At 38.1% G+C, this 19,050-nt stretch overlaps 1 protein-coding gene and 1 non-coding gene across 2 annotated transcripts; one reads left to right on the plus strand and one right to left on the minus strand.

The window, feature by feature from the left end:
- Positions 1–7,113: 7,113 nt before the first annotated feature.
- LOC125210252 (abscisic acid receptor PYL8-like) lies at positions 7,114–8,491 on the minus strand. Its single transcript, XM_048109814.2, has 3 exons — positions 8,248–8,491; positions 7,957–8,172; positions 7,114–7,662 (listed from the first exon to the last, which is right to left on the minus strand). The coding sequence occupies exons 1-3, from the start codon at positions 8,356–8,358 to the stop codon at positions 7,429–7,431; spliced, it is 561 nt and encodes a 186-aa protein (XP_047965771.2). The 5' UTR covers positions 8,359–8,491; the 3' UTR covers positions 7,114–7,428.
- Positions 8,492–17,117: 8,626 nt separating this feature from the next.
- Positions 17,118–17,253, plus strand: LOC148931012 (small nucleolar RNA Z247). The gene has a single exon (XR_016137484.1). It is a non-coding gene; the product is annotated as a small nucleolar RNA Z247 (small nucleolar RNA).
- The last annotated feature ends 1,797 nt before the right edge of the window (positions 17,254–19,050 follow it).

The following is a 19,050-nucleotide window of genomic DNA, read 5'->3' on the forward strand; positions in this document are numbered from 1 at the left end:
ATAAAAATTTTTGGAATTTGGAAACGTATAAAACAATTTTAACGGATATTTTTGGATTTGATTAAAAACATTCGAACTATGTTTTGGTACATACGCACTTCACATCTTAAAATACTTATATTTTCTTTTTAATCCATCCCTCGAATTTTATTTTACCCGTTATTGAGATGTATTCCATTTCTAGCTATCTCAATTATTTTCTTTTCTTAATAAAATTTTATTTTTGCTCCTATTTTATGGAATAGTAGTATTTCTTTTTTTTTTTCTCTTACTTTATTATCTCTCATATTTTATTCACCTACACAACCTCTAAATTATTAATCTCTGCACCAAAGACAAATGTCAACTAAGATGGGACAGAGGAAGTATATAATAATGTTGGAAACAGTCACAGACTCCTCGCCGACCAAGTCTTTTGGCAATTTAGTTGTCGAAGGTTATATCTACTACGAGATTATCCACAGCGGAATAGAGAGGGCGCACCAGCCACAACGTCACAACAGGTGGTGCAGTCCAATGCAGGAGTGGACGAGTGGCGGCACGAGATGGGACGAGAGGTGGATATAGGGACGGGAATGGTGGGCGGCACGAGCACTGCTCGGCCAAGGGTAGTTTGGTTTGTCACCATTTTTGGGGAAGAAAAAGGTGAGGGGAAAAATTTACGTTTGTTTTTAATTATTAATATTATTTTTATTCAATTATGAATTAATATTATTAATACTAGAATTGTTATTATTAGATTTGTGTTTTTAATAGTGATTTTGTATTTTATAAATTATTTAAAATAATGAATAATGCAAATTAATATTATAATTATGACTAGAAGGATGATAATTGTGAGAATTGGGACATAGCATAGGAAGAGAGGGGAATAATGGTGTAATGGATGAACTGTCGACTAAAGAGATTGGTGGAGATGCTCATTGTGAATGCCTTTTATACTTCCCACCAATAGTAGTAAATAGCAAAACTTTACATATTCCCACCACTAGTAGTATATAAACAAGCTTTAGTTTTTTGGAGGGAAAGACAGTAATTCTTGCAATAACATGTATAAGAGCATCCGCAATGGTCGGCTAGCGACCGGCTAGCCGATTCGTCGCGCTAGCCGATCGGCTAGCCGAACCATTGCAATCGGCCAGCGCGAAATCGGCGAGCGCATCGGCGTGGGCTGGCCGATCGCTCGTCGCTGGCCGCCATTGCAGAGGCCCGATCGGCTAGCGATCGGCCAGCGGGTTTTTCCGATTTTTTTTTTTTAAAAACCTATATAAACGCGATTTTCGTTTCATTTTCATTTGCACCACTTGTTTTAACGAGTTTTCTCTCTCTCTAACTTTCTGTACAAGAGCATTATCGAGCGATGGATCACAACAACGAGTCCAGCCCGGCGACGAGTGGCTCTCAGACTCCCACAGTACCTGTGGGATCTGGATGGGGGCAGATGGGCCCGGGATTTAACATCCCTTGGAATCAGATGATGGGGATGATGGCTGGTGCGCCGGGGGGTATGCCTGGTGGGATGCCGGGGGGTATGCCGTGGGGGATGACGGGCGGCCAGGGGAGCGGCGGGCAGGGGAGCGGCGGGCAGTCAGCGCCCGGATGGGGGGGTATGCCCCAGATGCAGCAGCAGATGATGCTGCAGCAGGTGATGGGGATGATGTGGCAGGGCGGGGGGCAGGGGGGGGTGCAGCATGGTATGTATCCCGGGATGCAGGGGGGATTGCAGGGGCAGGGGTCACCGGGAGGGGACCCGGTATATCGGCCATCTCTTGATTTTTTGACGGCTTCGTCTCACACTTCGACCCCAGCGGAGACGCAGTTCACTGGCGATGACCTTCTGTCGTTGCATGACATGGGGATCGATCTCGATGATCCGGATACTCCCGTTCCGGCGAGGCGGGCCGCGCCGAAGAAGAAGACGAGGGGGAAGGCGAAGGCGGTCGGCGAGTCATCGCAGCCCGCTGTTGACCACACCCCGACCCGGAGGAAGTGGACGGAGGCTGAGTACGTCGGGGTGGCCAGGGGGTGGTTGGAGGTGTGCGACGACCCGCTGGTTGCGAACAACCAGCGGGTCGTCAACATGTGGGCGAAGATCAGAGCTGCCTATAGGAGGCACTGCCCACAGGGGAAGGACTTCAGCAACGAGGAGGTCCGGAAGTGGTGGGAGCGCACCAGGGCCGCGGTGGGCCGTTTTGCGAACTTGTACGCCAACGCCCTCCGTCAGCTCAAGAGTGGGCAGACCGAGGAGGACGCCCGGAGGATAGCCGCGAGTCAGTTCCCCGTGGAGGGGCAGTATAAGGAGTTCACCTTCTGGGAGTGCTTCTTGTTGCTGAAGGACTCCGAGAAGTTTCGGGCGGGGTGCGACGCTGGGTGGCCGAAGAAGCAGCGACTGAACTATAGCGGCGACTACAGCGGCAGCAGCGGCGGATCCCACGACCTCCCCCCGGATGTCGAGGAGTTTCCGGCTCCTCCTTCATTTACAGGTCGCCCCCCCCCCCCCGATTGGCCAGAAGCGGGCGCAGCGAGCTGCGAGGGGCGGATCCCCCCTATCGCCCGGCGAGGTCCAGTCCTCCGCCCTCCCACCCGCCCCACTCGAGTACACTCTCCATTCGCGTAACCATACGCGGGATCAGATGTACAAGGTCTTACAGGAGTGGAGGGCCGCCACAGACCCCACGGAGAAGATGTTTCTTCAGGAGATGCTCGAGAGCATGCGTGCCGATTTAGCCGCCGCGAGGGCACGGCTTGCGGGTTCCGACGTGGGCTCAGATACCACGGGTGGCGGCAGCGGCAGCGGGGGCGGCGACGACGACGACGACGGAGACGGCGACGAGGAGTAGAGAGCGGCGGAGCCCGTGTGTTGAAGCCCCTTTTTTTTTAGTAAAAAATCATGTATTTTTTTAAAAAAAATATTTGTACTTTTTTTTTTAATGGAATGGATTATTTTTCCCGTATATGTGTCGTAAATTTAATTCCGTATTTTAATTCCGTAAATGTAGTGTATTTTGAATTATTTTTATTGCGGCTGGCCTATGGCTGGCCTAAATCTGATGTGGCAGGGGGTTTTTTGAGTGTTGCTGACGTGGCAGGGGAGAGAATGGCTGGCCTATGGCTGGCCTATTTGCCATTGCGGATGCTCTAATGGCTTATAATTTTCACTCTTAATTTCAATACGTACATTTGCTTTTGTCAGGTCCATACTCAGCTTATTCTCTTAATTTCGTTATATTTTGGATGTCTAGCGCGTTTGAGATGCTTCAATACATTAGAAGTGGTTTGATTATATTTGACTCAAATTATTGTTATTTGTTTATAGGTATTTTTTTTTCATATTCAGTTATTTTTCCAGTTTCTTGTTTGGGATTCTGTGTTATCAGTATTTGGTTTAGTTTCAGATAAAATATTTGATCGAGAAACGCCTATTTAACAAGTAGTAGTACTATAATTTATAGGTAAATTCCAACAATAATTATTTCAAAGAGAATCCGGTGTTTGTTTGTGACTCCAACTCGAGATTGGAGAATAAATGTAATAACAACAATTAACCATCCGAATTATCCAAAATTCTAGTGATCTCGAAAGCTGTAAATTTGTCTCTCACAAATAAAATTGAAATGAAAAGTCAATTTTTCGTAAAATGGTGTTGCATACGACACAAAACTTGCATAATTCCAAATTCATTCCCTCTAAAACCTAAGCACTTTGAAACTACGTAATTCAAGAATTGGTAGAGAAACAAAATAAATGCAGGTATACCCAAATTCCAAAAACAATAAAGTTTGGATGTATTGAAATAAAGAGTGCATGTGACTGGTAATTAAAGTACAAGATAGATAGTGTCCGAAATTTTGCATGTGCCTTCAACCTGTCGCATTAATGTTAATTTTTAACGCCACTTCATTAAATTTGTCGCTTATATTACCACCATTATTGACCATCAATCAACTTTGTAACATAAAGCTTTACTAGCAACTAGCATAATATAATGATAGAGTATTATATATATGTATGTTAGTGATGATATTGATTAATGTCTAAGCTAGGTTTGAGTTCACCGTCACATAATATATACTATTATAATTATTTGTTCATTCGCTAAATAAATGGAAGTTAGGAATCGTGATTTCGAAATAGGTTCTCAATCAAAGGCTAGATTTCTATATGCAATGTGTGTTAACTCCGTTCGGTATCATTGAATTGAGTTTGCAAAATTGAAATTGGAGCCTTTAGTTCCAAATTTTAATTTTTGGCACAATAGATTATTTAGATTTAAAATTGAATTATAATTTCAAATCCTCCCAATTCCACAATTACAATTTCATATCAAAAGTAAAAAATTGGAGTTCTACATACCTATAAAATTGGGCACCTTCACACACACACACACACACAGTATCAATTTTACCGAACAAATAATTTAAATTAAATTATAATTCAATTTTTTCAAATTTAAATCCGTAGAATTCAAATTCCAATTCAATTCTAATTTTGTGTACCGAACACTCTTATTTGTGAAATCAATGGGATCTAGATTATGCTCCTTATTTTGCCCGGACACTTTTATTAATTTTTTACTCCCTGCTCTTTGGCAAGAGCACAACACCCACATCCATGCTCTTCTGTAAGAGCATGCTCAAGAGTCCTACCATTCTATTATTTAATTTAAATACTTCAATTACTAAAAACATTTCCACAATATTAAATGCATTAATAATACGCAAAATACTATTACAAATTACTAAAAAATTAAAAATTACATATTAAAATCCTAAAAATTAAAAATTACATAATTAAAATCCTTTAAAAAATCTTAAAAATTGAGATTAAGAGAGTTGTTTGGTATAGTGTCATTTTTTGTGTTTGAAATGAGAGTATTTATAGATGAAAGTATGAATTTTTGGGTAAAAATAATAAAAAAATAAATTAAAAGTGTGGAAAAAATGGATATATTTTATTAGAAAGTGGGAATTTTTTTTATTATTAAATCTGAATTTTTCAGATTTTTTCAATTTCTTTTAAAAAAATAACAATAAAAAATGATAAAACCAACGGCCAACCAGAGCATGCCGTGTCGGCTGCTCGTGCTCTTGCCATTGGCACGGCGAGCAAGGGTCTGCTCTTGCCGACGGCACAAACGCCCGTCCTTGCGCAAGAGCACCGATGGGGTCTGATCAAAATTTGGTACTCCCTCCATCCTATAAAGATGTCACACTTTCTTTTTTTGGTTATCCCACAAAAAGTGTCACATTTCCTTTTATGGAAAAAACTCTTTCTCACATTAATATAAATATATCATTTTCTCTCTCCACCTAACATACAAACATCTCCTAAAATCTCGTGTCATTCTCAAGTATGTCATCTTTATGGGACGGAGAGAGTATTAGTTTTAAATTAAATATCTTTTGAAATTTTATTTATGTACTACATGATATAACTTTATATTATCTTTTTATTGGGTTGTATGTGTGCAGTGCGTGTTTTGTATGTAGGGTCTATTTGCTATATACCGATTTTTTTTAAAAATTGTCAAATATTTACTTGTACTACAGAATGCAAATTGTAGAATTGAAAGTACTTAGGATAAAAATATAATTCTAGATTAAAATATTTTTGTAATATAATTTAAAATTATATGCTACTCCTATAATCTAAACTCACACCCCGGCTTCATATTTTGACACGCACAATAATAGAGTAATAGTAGTTTTGTGCGAGCATGTTATAAACGAAAACGACGCAAAATCTCTCCTATAAACCACGCTTAAATTGACATAAAACGGTGCAAAGAAAACCTTTATCCCAATTAAAATGACAATTTTTTTTTTCACACTTATTTTTAAAAAAATACAATAAATAGTTAAAGTGGAGATATATTAAAGTAAGAGAGAATAATATAAAATGAACTGTCTTTTAAATTATTCTATCTCTTACTTTACTTTTTCTCCATTTTAATTATTTATTATTATTTCTTAAAACATATGAAATAAAAAAAATTATCTTTAATTGGGACGGAGAGAATATCATATTTTCATATTACTATAATTGAGACACTTTAGTAGTATAATGCTATATTTAAATGAAATCATATAGAGAACTATATCATTGCTTTTTTAAGTTGGGATGGCAGCTTTAGTAAAAGCATGAGTAACAGTACTAACTGAAGTGGGAACGACAAGATAAAGCTCCACAAATTTCTATATTGTCTCTCCAACAACTTTTTTAGTTTATTCAAAATCAAGGGAAAATGCTTTACAAAAAATTGCACTACTCAATAAGAGATGCTCCTACAACAATATTCAAATCATCATCAATATTGTTCATTAGTTAGTTTGGACAGGACAGAATTGTTAGAATCAGCTAACTTGATCAGACTCATGCGATATGTAGCCATCACATGATATCCAAGTGAATAATTTTTTCAATGATAATTTCTTAAAATATTAAAAATTAAATTGTAGAAAAACAAAATCGAACTTCCATTTTGTTTTCCACACAGCTGCCAGCCAAAAATCCCTTTGTTTGATGACATATTTGCATGGTGTTCAATCCACGATTTCTTGATCATAATACATTGTTTTATGACTTTTATGACTTTATCCATGCCAAGTCATGGTGCACAAGTGTAGCCTAATTCAAACGATTGTAAACAGACTCTAGTCATACTAGTATTAGGATAATATTGATAGTAGTACAAATTATTTTTGTTTAAGTAATAATTTTGATTTGATAGTACAAGTAATATAATTATTATTTAATTTTTACTTTTGTGAAATTATAGCATTAGATTCGTTGCATGTGTTAGCACATGATACCCGCATTTACTTATAATTAGACTAATATAACTGGTTTTGTGGAGTGCTGGAAGTCAAGATTACCTTGTCTGTGGATTACCTCAAATGGCGGCCGCTTTTGTTACCGTTCATCCAATTACATTTTCCTTTTAAGGGAAGTTTACTTCAACTAGATTGCACACAATGTAACAGCTTTCCTCCAATCAAGTCAATAAAATCAGTAGCATGAAAATTGCTACATCTAAACATTTATAAACCGATGGTTGATTGATGTTTGTTTAAATTGCAACTTTTAATCAAGATATATTTCCAATACTTCCAATAGATCGAAGTGGCAACTTAGTCACATTATCACAACACAAAAAGTAACATCAAATCCATCCATCTCCAAACATATCAAATTAATTCATCTTACTACCCTACAATATTTACAAAACAAAGGTTTGAAGCATATACCAAAACGGACGATGGTCTCGGCTGCAACGAGATCGGGCCAATCATGGAAAAACTAAAGCAATGTTCGCCCTTCAAATGGGATCGGAGATGGCTGAAAGACAGCCGAGGTGGAGCCACGCCCACTCCACTCTATCAACTTCACTTTTAGATATATGTATATAGCATCATCCACCGACCACCATCATTGAACACCGGACTCTATTACCGATTGGGGCTCTGTCCGGTCCTGCACGGCCAGATGCTCAGAGACATCAGCCAGTGACTTTAGGTTGCATTTGATCAGAGCCTCCATAAAGTAGCATGTTTCGTCCTTGGTGTTCCCTTCCGGTACATCCACAACGAAGGACTCGATCACCATTGTCCCCGGCCTTCCATCAATCGTCTCTGGATGGACGGTGATGATGGAGGAGTAGTTCTGCAATCGGAAAAACTCCATGCTCATACCATCACCCAAATTGTTCAGTACTCTCAAATCACCAGCCAATTACAAATTCAAGTAATGTATCAAACAAAATGTATTCCTAAATTGGGGGAAAAAAACCTAAAGTTCATGATTGTTAGCTAAAATCTGGCACCAGCAATTGAGAATTGAATAAGCGATAATCTGGATTTAGAAAACCGAAATTGAAGCCTAATAGCGTCGATTTGGATCATGAATGAAAAATTGGGGAAATGCAGGTGATTGAAGGAAAAGCGAAATGGGGAATACCTTTAGGCGGTGATCTCCGCCGACAATCCGCACACTGAAAATGTGTTCCTCATCATCTAGCAGCTCGAGGCGCTCCTTGCTGGTGGTAGCAGGCAGCCCCGATTTGACATTGACCTCTCTCACAGTTCCGATCCGCAAATCGCCCTGCGCTATGCACCGGCTGACGAATGGCTTGTAGCGCTGCGGCTGATCGAACCGCCGCACGAGCGACCAAACCTGAGGCAGAAATCACAAGTCGATCGTCAAATCTGAGGGAAATGAATCGCAGATCTGAGCAGTGTAGAAGCGTACGAGGGGGAGAGGAGCTTTGATGTGTTTGACCAAGGAGGAAGAGCACTGATTGTCGGCGACGTCGTGCTTGTGGTGCCTCCGGATGAAATCCTCCTCGGATCCGGCGACCATTGCTGATTTGATTGGTGCGAAATTGAGGGAGAAGGAGAATTGGTAGTGGGTGAGAGGAAGTGAATGAGAATCAAAGTCAGATTTCACAACAGTCCAAAACACACCGCCATTGGCAACTGCAACTTGCCTATATTAATACTGTTATTCTTCCTGTTATTTTACTCCCTTGATATAAGTAACATTTTATTCGGTTTGGATTTTGAAAAATGTTAAAGAAAAGTGATTTGTAAAATTTAGTACTCCCTCCATACCAAGTAAAATGATCCATTTCTTAGATGACACGGAATTTTATGCAGTTATATTTTATTTATTAAGAGAAAAGAGTAAAGTAAGAGAGATAATAAAGTAGAGATAAAGATGTTTCCATTTTAAGTAATGGATCATCTTGGTTGAGACAAACCAAAAAAGAAAGTGAGTCATATTCAATGGGACGGAAGGAGTAATATATAGACCTTACTTGTATAGGTTTGTGTTTTAAAGTGACACTGTGACACCACGTATTTAGCAATATTATAAACGCTAGACAACAATCTATAGATTGCTAGCGTATTGAATATTGTTGGCCGAAAAAAATTACTGTAAATTGTTGTCTAGTGTATCGGATATTGATGTCCGAGAAAATTTATCCTTGAGTATTTTTTATGATTGCCACATGACAGCTGATTATTCGTCCACGTGTACATTATGACTAGGAATAGTGGTGTGATGTTACTTTAAGAGGTGTTCTCATTTTAACGCACCTCCTGCTTGTATATACTTATTTTTAAATAAAATAAGAGTGAAATGAGTTAGTGGAATGTTGGACATATTAACGTATAAATGAACATGCCTATTCGAGGACGGATCGAAATTAAAAAACGAGACTCCTATTTACGGACAGAGTGAGAGTGAGAGTGAGTACTTATTGTTCACTTTGTATTTGTACTCCCTCAACTTTTTAAAAGTATAAATATTTAAGTCTTTTTCTTAAAAATAAAATCTTAGTTCAGAAAAAAAATAGACTCAACACTGAACTAACACTAATTATACTACTCCCTCCGTTCCATAGTAATGGAGGCAAAACTTTTCGGCACGGAGATTAAGAAAAATTGTGTTAGGTGAATTAAGTAAAGAGAGAATAAAGTGGAAAATGAAAAAGGTAGAGAGATGAAGATAGAAAAAAGTAAGAGAGAGTAAGGGTGTCCACTATAGTTGGCCAGGCCAAGCCATAAAATCGTGGCCGGGCCAACAACGCCCATGTTTTATACTATAGTGGACATGCCAAAGCCACCAAATAATTTATTTTTTTCATTTTGTGTATATTCTAATTAAAAAATGGTATATTCATAGAATTTGTGTAGGAATGAGGTAAAAAAATGTGTATACTTATAGAATTTTAAAAAAAAAAAAACAGAAAATAGAGAGAGCCACGGCTGAGCCGCGGCCCGTGGCCAGTGCAATAGGAGAGCCACGGCTCGCTGCCGGGCCACGATCGTGGCGCGCCCACGTCCACCCCCCCCCTCCCCCCTCCCGCCGCGGCTGCCTACCCCCGTCACTATAGGGAGCCGCGGCTCGCCTATAGTGGACACCCTAAAGTAGATGTGGAAAAATGTGTTGACTTTTACTAAAAAAGGAAATGACTCTATTACTATGGAACGTACGAAAATGGAAAAACGCCCCTATTACTATGGAACAAAGGGAGTATTTTTTTTACCTTTTCTCATACTTTATTCAATTTCTTCTCTTCTCTCTTATTTTACCAATTTTATATTAAAATATGGGTAATTTCAAAATTTTCTATTTTTCTCATCCTATTATGTTTAAATACGTGCAAGATGGAGTATATATAATACGATACACAGTACTACCTCTACTATTCACTTGCTAATACTTTTCATTTGCATACAAAATTAAATTCACATTCCAATTTCTCAACTTTATGAAGACCATCGTATCCCCAAAAGCAAAATTGAATTATCTAAGAGGTTTTAAGTAAAATAGAGAAAAGGAAAAGGGTAAGGTTGAATTTCAATAATTGGTGTGTGGAATAGACTAAAGAGGATTGGTTGGGGGTGAGTATTAACACGGTTGATATGATTGGTGTAAATTGAATCCTACTTTTGTGGGAAAGGAAAGGAGATTGGTTAATTTGGTAAGAAAAGACAAATTGGGATAGTTATGTTTTGTTAATAGCTTCCGCAATTCTCTTTCTCTCTCTGGAAGCTGTGAGTGACATGAGAAATTCGAATTTTATTATATTCAACCAAGAGTTGTAATCCCATTTATTTAATAATAGTAGAGTAATTTTGTCTTTTTGGTACATTACACAATAGTGAAGTCATTTTTCTTTTTTAGTAAAAGTCAACATATTTCTTCTCTCTACTTTATTCTCTTTACCTTTTCCCTTTCGTACAATTTTTTTTAATCTTCATGCTGAAAATAAAAGATTCCACTACTATGAAACGGAGGGAATAGTAGTTATGCGAAATTTGTAAATAAATATTTGTTTCTTTAGTAAAAGTTAATTTTAATATTTATCCGAATATGTAAATTTTTAAGGTTTAATAAAGTTCTATGCAATTCAAGTCTTTAATAGTACTCCCTCTGTCCCAACAAAGTTGAGTCGTATTCCTTTTTTGGATGTTCCAACTAAGTTGAGTCATTTACTTTTCTAACAAAAAACAAAACATTCAATCACTTCTACTTTATTCCATCACCTACTCTCTCTGACTCTCTTCCATATTATTCTATCTCTTATTTTATTTTTTCTCCACTTTAACTACTTATTATCATCTTAGGAAAACAACGACAAAAAAGAAATCAATCAGTTGAGATGGGACGAAGGGAGTACTTTACTTTCTCTTTTTATATTTTCTATTTTATTCTTCTCTCATACTTTTCAACACAATTTCTTAATTGTGTCCTAAAAGTTTTGACTCAACTTAATTGGGAGTACTTGTTAAATGTTTTATAATTGGGCAACACACATCATTTTTTCATCATATACATTCCCCTCTTAAATCGAGCATGCATTCTCGTGCTCAATGCGGTTCAAAGTCTTGAGCGCTCTCTTCATAATAGATTAATCGCAGAATGCCATGAAGCGTGCTTAAATTTGTTTTAATCTTAAACTCTAATTTTATTTTATTTATAAATACCTTCGTTTTTTTTTTTCTATTTTAGAGAATTCTCTCGCTTTGTCTTTGAAAATTATAGGACAACTTATATGCATGAAAATACTGAATCCAATGTGCATTCGCTTTAATATTCAAGATCCAAATCATCTTATTTTGGTGATCGGGGTAGTGATAAAATTACATCAACACAAAATGTCATCACGATGTCAACACAATGTCAATACAACATCAACTATTGACACTGTGTTGACACATTTTTTGTTGACGTAATTTTATTATCTGTTGATATTTTTCAAATGTCCAGATCATAGTTTGGAGTTTGTATAGTATTTAAAGTTTGCATTTGATTACATCCCTGAGTAATATGTCAATTCAGGCCGATGTCCACTGAAATTCGTAATTTATTAATTATGAAATATTTTGTTTATTTTAATGTAATTTTAGTAGTTTTTCCATGAATTGATTTGATTAGGATTTTACAAAGAAGAAATGGTCCAAGATAAGAAATAGGAATAATAAATATTTTTTTCTTTTTTTATTGTTTTAATTGAACAATATTAGTTTAAGTATCACCAAATTTGTAACCGTTTAGTAAAACTGAAACTTTGTGATTTAATATTTTATTTCGAACTTTATGGAACTAATATAATTTAATTATATATTATAGTATTGGTTAGAAATGAATTAATCGGATAATCGAGTTAAAAACACATTATTGATGTGTTCAGTTTAAAGTCGTAGAATATCGAAACTGCTAAAAAAAGTCACTGAATGAAGACATTAATGTAGACACAAAAGTAGTCCTTCCACATTAAATAAACAAAGTGCATTTACATCGAGAAACAGTGCTAGTTTTAGAGCTATATAGTGATATTGTTGGATCTTAAATAGGAAGGATATGATAACTGTCCACTTTCTTTTTCTCTCTGCCAGCTTAGGGAATTGTTTGGCTGCGGAACTCTAACACCATACGTATTTTCGATATCATCCTACAATTTTCAAACTATTTGCACAACATAACAAAATTTCACTCTTAAATCATTAGTAAAATATGCATATAAATGGGGCCATGGGTAGGGGTGTCGAAACGGGTACCTGCGGGTATCCGCACCGACGAGTCGGGTACCTGCACTTGATTTCAGCCATATATACAAGTACTGCCAATAGTTGATACACATAAATATAACTGTGTGTACTGACAATACATATATAACACTCCTACATACTAGCAATAAATATATATGTGTGTCAGTGTGTGTTATGAATCAACATAACACACTTGGAGTATTTCACAATCCTTCCCTGACTGTTTTTAGATCAATATAAAAAAAATTGAAGATATATGATATTATCTAATATTATCTCCATGAAGATTGGATTAAATAGTATATATGTGTACTGTGCAAACGCCGGTGTCAATCAATAAATTGGAGATTCGAATCTCACTTGGCATATTTGAAGAAAACAGAGCAATAGTTGGGAAGTAGGCAAGGAATATACAAAGATGCCAAATTTAAAACAAAGGATACATTCAAGGATACAAAATCACAAACACAATATCACAAAAACCAACTGCTTACTAAATTTGCATCCTTCTTCACATGTCTCAGCAGTTACAAATATCAACAGGAATGGCTACATTGGTACAATCACATAGTATCTACCAAGAGTGACAATCACGAGACATTTAGCGGCATATTGCAAGCGATGTAAGAGCAGCAACATCTAAAAAGACGAGCAGTTCGCTATCAAGTGAAGGGGAAAAACTACATAGTGTTGAAACTACCCACGACTTGATGAATGAAGAAACGAGCTCGAGCGAAAAATATGGATGTAATGCAACACGTGTGGGTATTGATCATGAAGATAAGGAATCCAAAGCAGTTCCACCTCATGAATTGGAAAGTTGTTCTGTTGGGCCACTAACAACGTGTGTGAAATGGTGGTTAGAAGAAAGGATGATGGACCATGATCTAGTTAGTCAGATTGCACGTTCTGTCATTTGCAGTAGATGACTATATATATAGCTTATTTTGTAACTTGTTGATGATTCGAGAAATCAAATTAGAAATGCAATTCAAAACTTGCACAATGAAGTTCTTTTGCCTACTTTGCTTTGTTGCTATTTTTGTTCATGGTACCAGAGCAGGTGCCTAGGCCCTGACTCTATACCTTTTCACCCTCATTTTTTTTTTCTCCTACAATGGCAGAATCAGATTCAAACTCAACCACAACCCCACATGCTTCCGCACAAAACTCTCTCCCACGTATCTCTACGCCAGTGCTCTCACACAACCACCCCATTTCAGTCAAACTGAATGATTATAATTTTCTCATTTGGAAACAGCAGATCCTTGCCATTGTGCGAGGATATCGTTTGGAGTCTCACTTGACAGGAAGCCTACCGATCCCACCGGAATTCATAGCGGTGAACGGATCAGACCAAATGGAGGTGAATGAAGATTTTCTGGCTTGGCATAGTGTAACGACCCGCTAAGACGTTACGACTAGAAATAATAATTTTTAGCTTAATTATATATACTTTTGCTTGTGACATTTTATGTGATTACATCTAAGTTACGATAGATTGTCGTCGTCGTTTATTTTCAACATTAGGCAAATAAATAAACACACACACACACATATATATATATGTAGAAATATAATAAGTTTAATTAGACAAATAGGATACCAAAACCAAAATTTTAATGTCCGATACATCCAACAAAAGTTTAATTTATACATCGAATGTTCGAAGAAGGCGGGTAAATCAACGAGAGCAGCCACGAACTTGGACCGGTTTTTCCTACACCAAAACAATTCAAATAGATGAGTAAACCAAGATTCTAAATCATGATTAATACAAATACATTATGTAAAGAGCCGGATCCTAGAGGATCATCTTTTCAGCAACATTTAATGCTGCATTTATTGATATGGCAGGAGAATCATAATTCTCCTGACAAAAAAATATACTGGCAGAAGAATGTCAGCCAACTTGGCTTCCTTACACATATATACCGTCACTTTCACTGCCACACTCTTTCACAAACCAAAATATTCACCTCTAAAAAGGCAACAAAGGCAACAAGAATCCTTCCAAGAAAAGGACGTTTACATAGAAGAAAATCCAGCTAACAACAAATCCTTCTTTTTTCCACATCACAACAAGGTGAGTACCAAAAATCCTTACTTTCCTCCCCATATTCACAACATGACATATAGGTTTCAGCATGACATATAGACCAAACATGTCTCTGCCAAAATTTCAAATAGGTAGAACCCCAATTTGGCATCCATGAATATTTTACACATAGGCAAAGACGTCTCTGCTCAAGACACAAATTTTTGTATCCAAACATGTTGCACGTAGGCTTAAAACAGCCTCTGTCCCAAAATGCTAAATTAGTATTTGATGGAATTAGCACCTCAAGAACTTAGTTGCTATAGGCTCTCAAGAACTTAGAAATGGCAGACTTTAAGGAGCACTAAGAACTTAGCTTAAATAACATAGAAATTTGCCGGAGAGACTTCCGGCAGCGAACTCGGCACTCCGTCGCCGACAATCGACAGCCCACGCTCCGAAATTCGCCACTGTTTTCATTCCTTAAAATCTGAAATTTTGAATTTACAAGTTCCAACTTCAAAAATAAAATCTTGGTAAATAAAAAGGGGGGGAAAAGAGGGAAAAAAAAATAGATGAACAAGAAGAAGGTTGATTACCCTATCTGTCGGAGAACGACCTCGGTGGCGGAGGCGGTGCATGCCGGCGGTGAAGGGAGGAGGACCGAGAGAGGGAGAGAGAGAGAGATGAGAAAGGAGGGGGGGGGGGGGAGACGCCGTCGAAATCGGCGGCGGTACGATGGCGGCGCCGGAGGGGGGACGTCCGGCGGGGTCAGTGGAGGCAGGAATTGCAGCTCTTCTGTTTTAGGAGAAATGAGGGAGGAAGATGAAGTTAGGGTATTTGAGTGTGGGTTTGTTAATTGGGCTCATGAATAAATTGTTTAGGTTATGTAAAATATAACATCAAGCCCAACTGCTTTTAATTATTTAGGCTTGTAGTTATGATGGAAGTAAGCCCAACTTTGAATTTAAATATTCAGGGCCTAAGAGTAAATGGTTAAGCAACATATTTAGTAATGATCCAAGTTGCTATAACTCGTGGAATACTATTAAGACATGGAACCCAATTTTAATCAGAATCGGAAATAACAAAAGAAATCATAACCAATAATGTAAGTTTAGAAATTTCTTAAGGATTAATAATAATAATAATAATAATAATAATAATAATAATAATAATAATAATAATAATAATGTTAGTATTAGTAATAGGTTTAAGCGTGAGATCTTCATTCTAAATTGGATAAGTTTTAAAACTAAACTAGTACTTTCTCATTGTAAAATTTTCAAAAGGGTACGTTCGCAAGTCGAGTTGGAACGAAAGATTCAAGTAAGGAAATTAAACGACCAAGGTGAGCTTTCTTATACTAAAAATACAAATTATATTTTGTGAAAACTCGAACACATGTTCGTGATTTTAATGATGTTGTCTTGCCATAAATGTTTTGTGTATGATGCCTATCTGTTGGCTAAGGCCAAGTGAATTATGAATGATGATATATAAGTCGAATTCGGGTCCCAGTGAGGGTGGTGTCCCCGCTCGGACTAGTGTACACGGGATACCTCTGGCCGTGAACGGACGGCAGAGAAGGTGACCGTGGAAGGTGGCCACCTTCCCGGCACAAGGATACCTCTGTCATGATGGGCAGGGAAGGTGACCGTATGAGAACACCATCTCAGCGGCACAAGATGATCAGATATGGCTAAGTACAGGAAAAAGGGGCTGCAGCCCAATGTGAATAATTTTAGTAAGCTCGGGTCTTTTAATAAAATCCCTGAGTATTACTGTAGTAATGGCTTGACAATATATTTTTTTAAAGATGTATATGTGTATTTTTTTTTCGGCAATATGTTCACTGAGTACCTTCGTACTCAGCCCTGCATATATTTCTAAATGTGCAGGTTGATCGTGGAAGGGTGGATCAAGTGCTGTGGAGGGCAGACTAGTAGCTATATAAGAATAAAACTCTCGGAGGTTCATGTCTCCACACATGAACCGCGTTCTTTTGTTTCCGCTGTGCCGTTGATAATGGCTCGCTTATTGTTAAATTTCTAAACTCTGATAAGTCGAACTTGTAAGAACAGTCTCTCGAGTCCCCTTGATCGAATATATTTTGTTATAAGTAATATCCTTTAATATTATAATCGTGTGTCTCCTTATGTCTCGACTTTAATCTCCCCTAATTTCTATCCCCGCTTCTTATAATCCCTCCTTAGTCGCGATAAACCGAGTTATGCTATCCTTAGCTAATTGCGGTCGTGACACATAGTCAGGATCAGCTACTCTCGGCGTGGATACAAGCGTCGTTGTCAGATAGCGCCTTGATTTTGGTGGTTGGCTTGAGCAGCGCAAAAGATGTTTGGAATGCTCTTGAAACTAATTTTGCAAGCCAATCGAAGGCGAAAGTGATGCAATTTAGGCTGCAGTTGCAGACCTTGAAGAAGGAAGGTCTCTCCATGAAGGATTACCTTAACAAACTAAAGTCATGTTGTGATCTGCTTGGGGCCGCAGGATGCCGAGTTCTTGAGCAAGATCAAATCCTATACATCCTTGCAGGTTTGGGCCACGAGTATGATTCTGTGATGGTAACAATCACTTCAAGAGGTGATATGTGGACAGTGCAAGATGTCACTACACTCTTGCTTAGTTTCGAATCGAGACTGGATAGTGGAAAACAATCAACTGTGGAAGCGGATGGAGTGCTACCAACTGCAAATTTCGCCCAGGTTACTGGGCAAAGAAGGGACAACAACTATCAAAGTAATCGAGGAGGATTCTCTGGAAAAAATGAAGGAGGTCGAGGACACTTCGGGGGCAGGTCATCGAGGGGAGGTCGTGGAGGAAGAGGCTTTAGTTCCAAAATCATTTGTCAATTGTGCCAAAAACCAGGACATGGAGCATATAGGTGCTGGCACAGATTTGAACAAAGCTTCACTCCACAGCCAATTCAACAAGGCAGGCAGCAACAACAATCCAATCCCTCTGCCAACATGGTTCAAACTCGAGTTCATCAGCCACTTCCTCTTCCATCTATCAGACCTCGATCAGAGTACAACTTTGAGGGTAACCAACTGACTTCTTGGTACCCGGATTCAGGAGCCACAAACCACATCTCTAATGACCTTTCGAACCTCAACATTAGCAGTGAGTATCATGGAGGTAAACAACTTATTTTGGGGAATGGTTCTAGTGTTGACATTGATCATGTTGGTGAATCAAGTATTTGTCCTGTTTCTTCACAATGCTCTAAACCTCTTTTTCTCAAAAATTTGCTTCATGTCCCTGCTATCACTAAAAATCTGTTGAGTGTGTCACAATTTGCTAGAGATAATGGAGTATTTTTTGAATTTCACTCTACTCATTGTCTTGTTAAGGACCAGGACAGCCAACAAACAATCCTCAAGGGTTCTCTTGATCAAGGTCTTTACCGCTTCTTTCTGCCTAAGTCTGCTGTCATTTCAACACCTCCAAATCCAGCAGTTCTCCCTCCTATAGCATGCTCAGCCACCTTAGCTTCCTCTTCCAGCATTGATGTTTCTAGTGTAGGCCTATGGCATAGGAGATTAGGTCACCCATCTTTTAGCATTGTAACACATGTTCTAAATGGATGTAATATTCCTTTTGATTCAATGAAAACATCTCCTCTTTGTCATCCATGGTGAGCCTCCAAGAGACACAGGCTCCCATATTCTGATTCTAAATCTACATACTCTCATCCTCTTGAACTTGTTCATAGCGATTTATGGGGTCCTTCGCCGACAACTTCAAGATGTGGATACTCCTATTATGTTACCTTTATTGATCAATTCAGTAGACATACTTGGATTTACCTCTTTAAGTTGAAAAGTGATGTCTATGCTGCATTTAAGAACTTTAAAAGCTGTGGCTGAAAATCTTTTGTCTACCAAAATTAAAGTTCCTCAAAGTGATTGGGGAGGAGAGTTTCAAGGATTATCTGGCTTTCTGAAAGATAGTGGAATTCATCACCGTTTGTCATGCCCACACACACATCAACAAAACGGTCTAGCTGAAAGGAAGCACATGCATATTGTTGAAACTGGTCTTGCTCTCTTATCTCAGGCTAACTTGCCTCCTAAATTTTGGGATGACGCGTTCTTGACTGCGGTTCATTTGATCAACAAATTGCCCTCAAAGATCATCAACATGAAATCTCCTTTTGAAATGCTCTTCAAGAAACAGCCAGATTACACTATTATGAGAGTATTTGGGTGTCTTTGCTACCCTCTCACAAGGCCTTACAACACCAATAAGCTGCAGTACAGATCACAAGCTGCTACATTTCTTGGATATAGCAGCTCCCACAAAGGTTACAAGGCCTTACTCCCTCATGGTAAAGTGATAGTTTCAAGAGATGTTGTTTTTGATGAGTCATCATTCCCTTACAAGAAGACACCAATTCTTGCAACTCAAACTCATTCCTCATCCTCTCTT

Source organism: Salvia hispanica, chromosome 3 (assembly GCF_029641045.1).
Source record: "Salvia hispanica isolate PSC_SH4W2 chromosome 3, Shi_PSC_v1, whole genome shotgun sequence".
Classification (NCBI taxonomy): Eukaryota; Viridiplantae; Streptophyta; class Magnoliopsida; order Lamiales; family Lamiaceae; genus Salvia; species Salvia hispanica.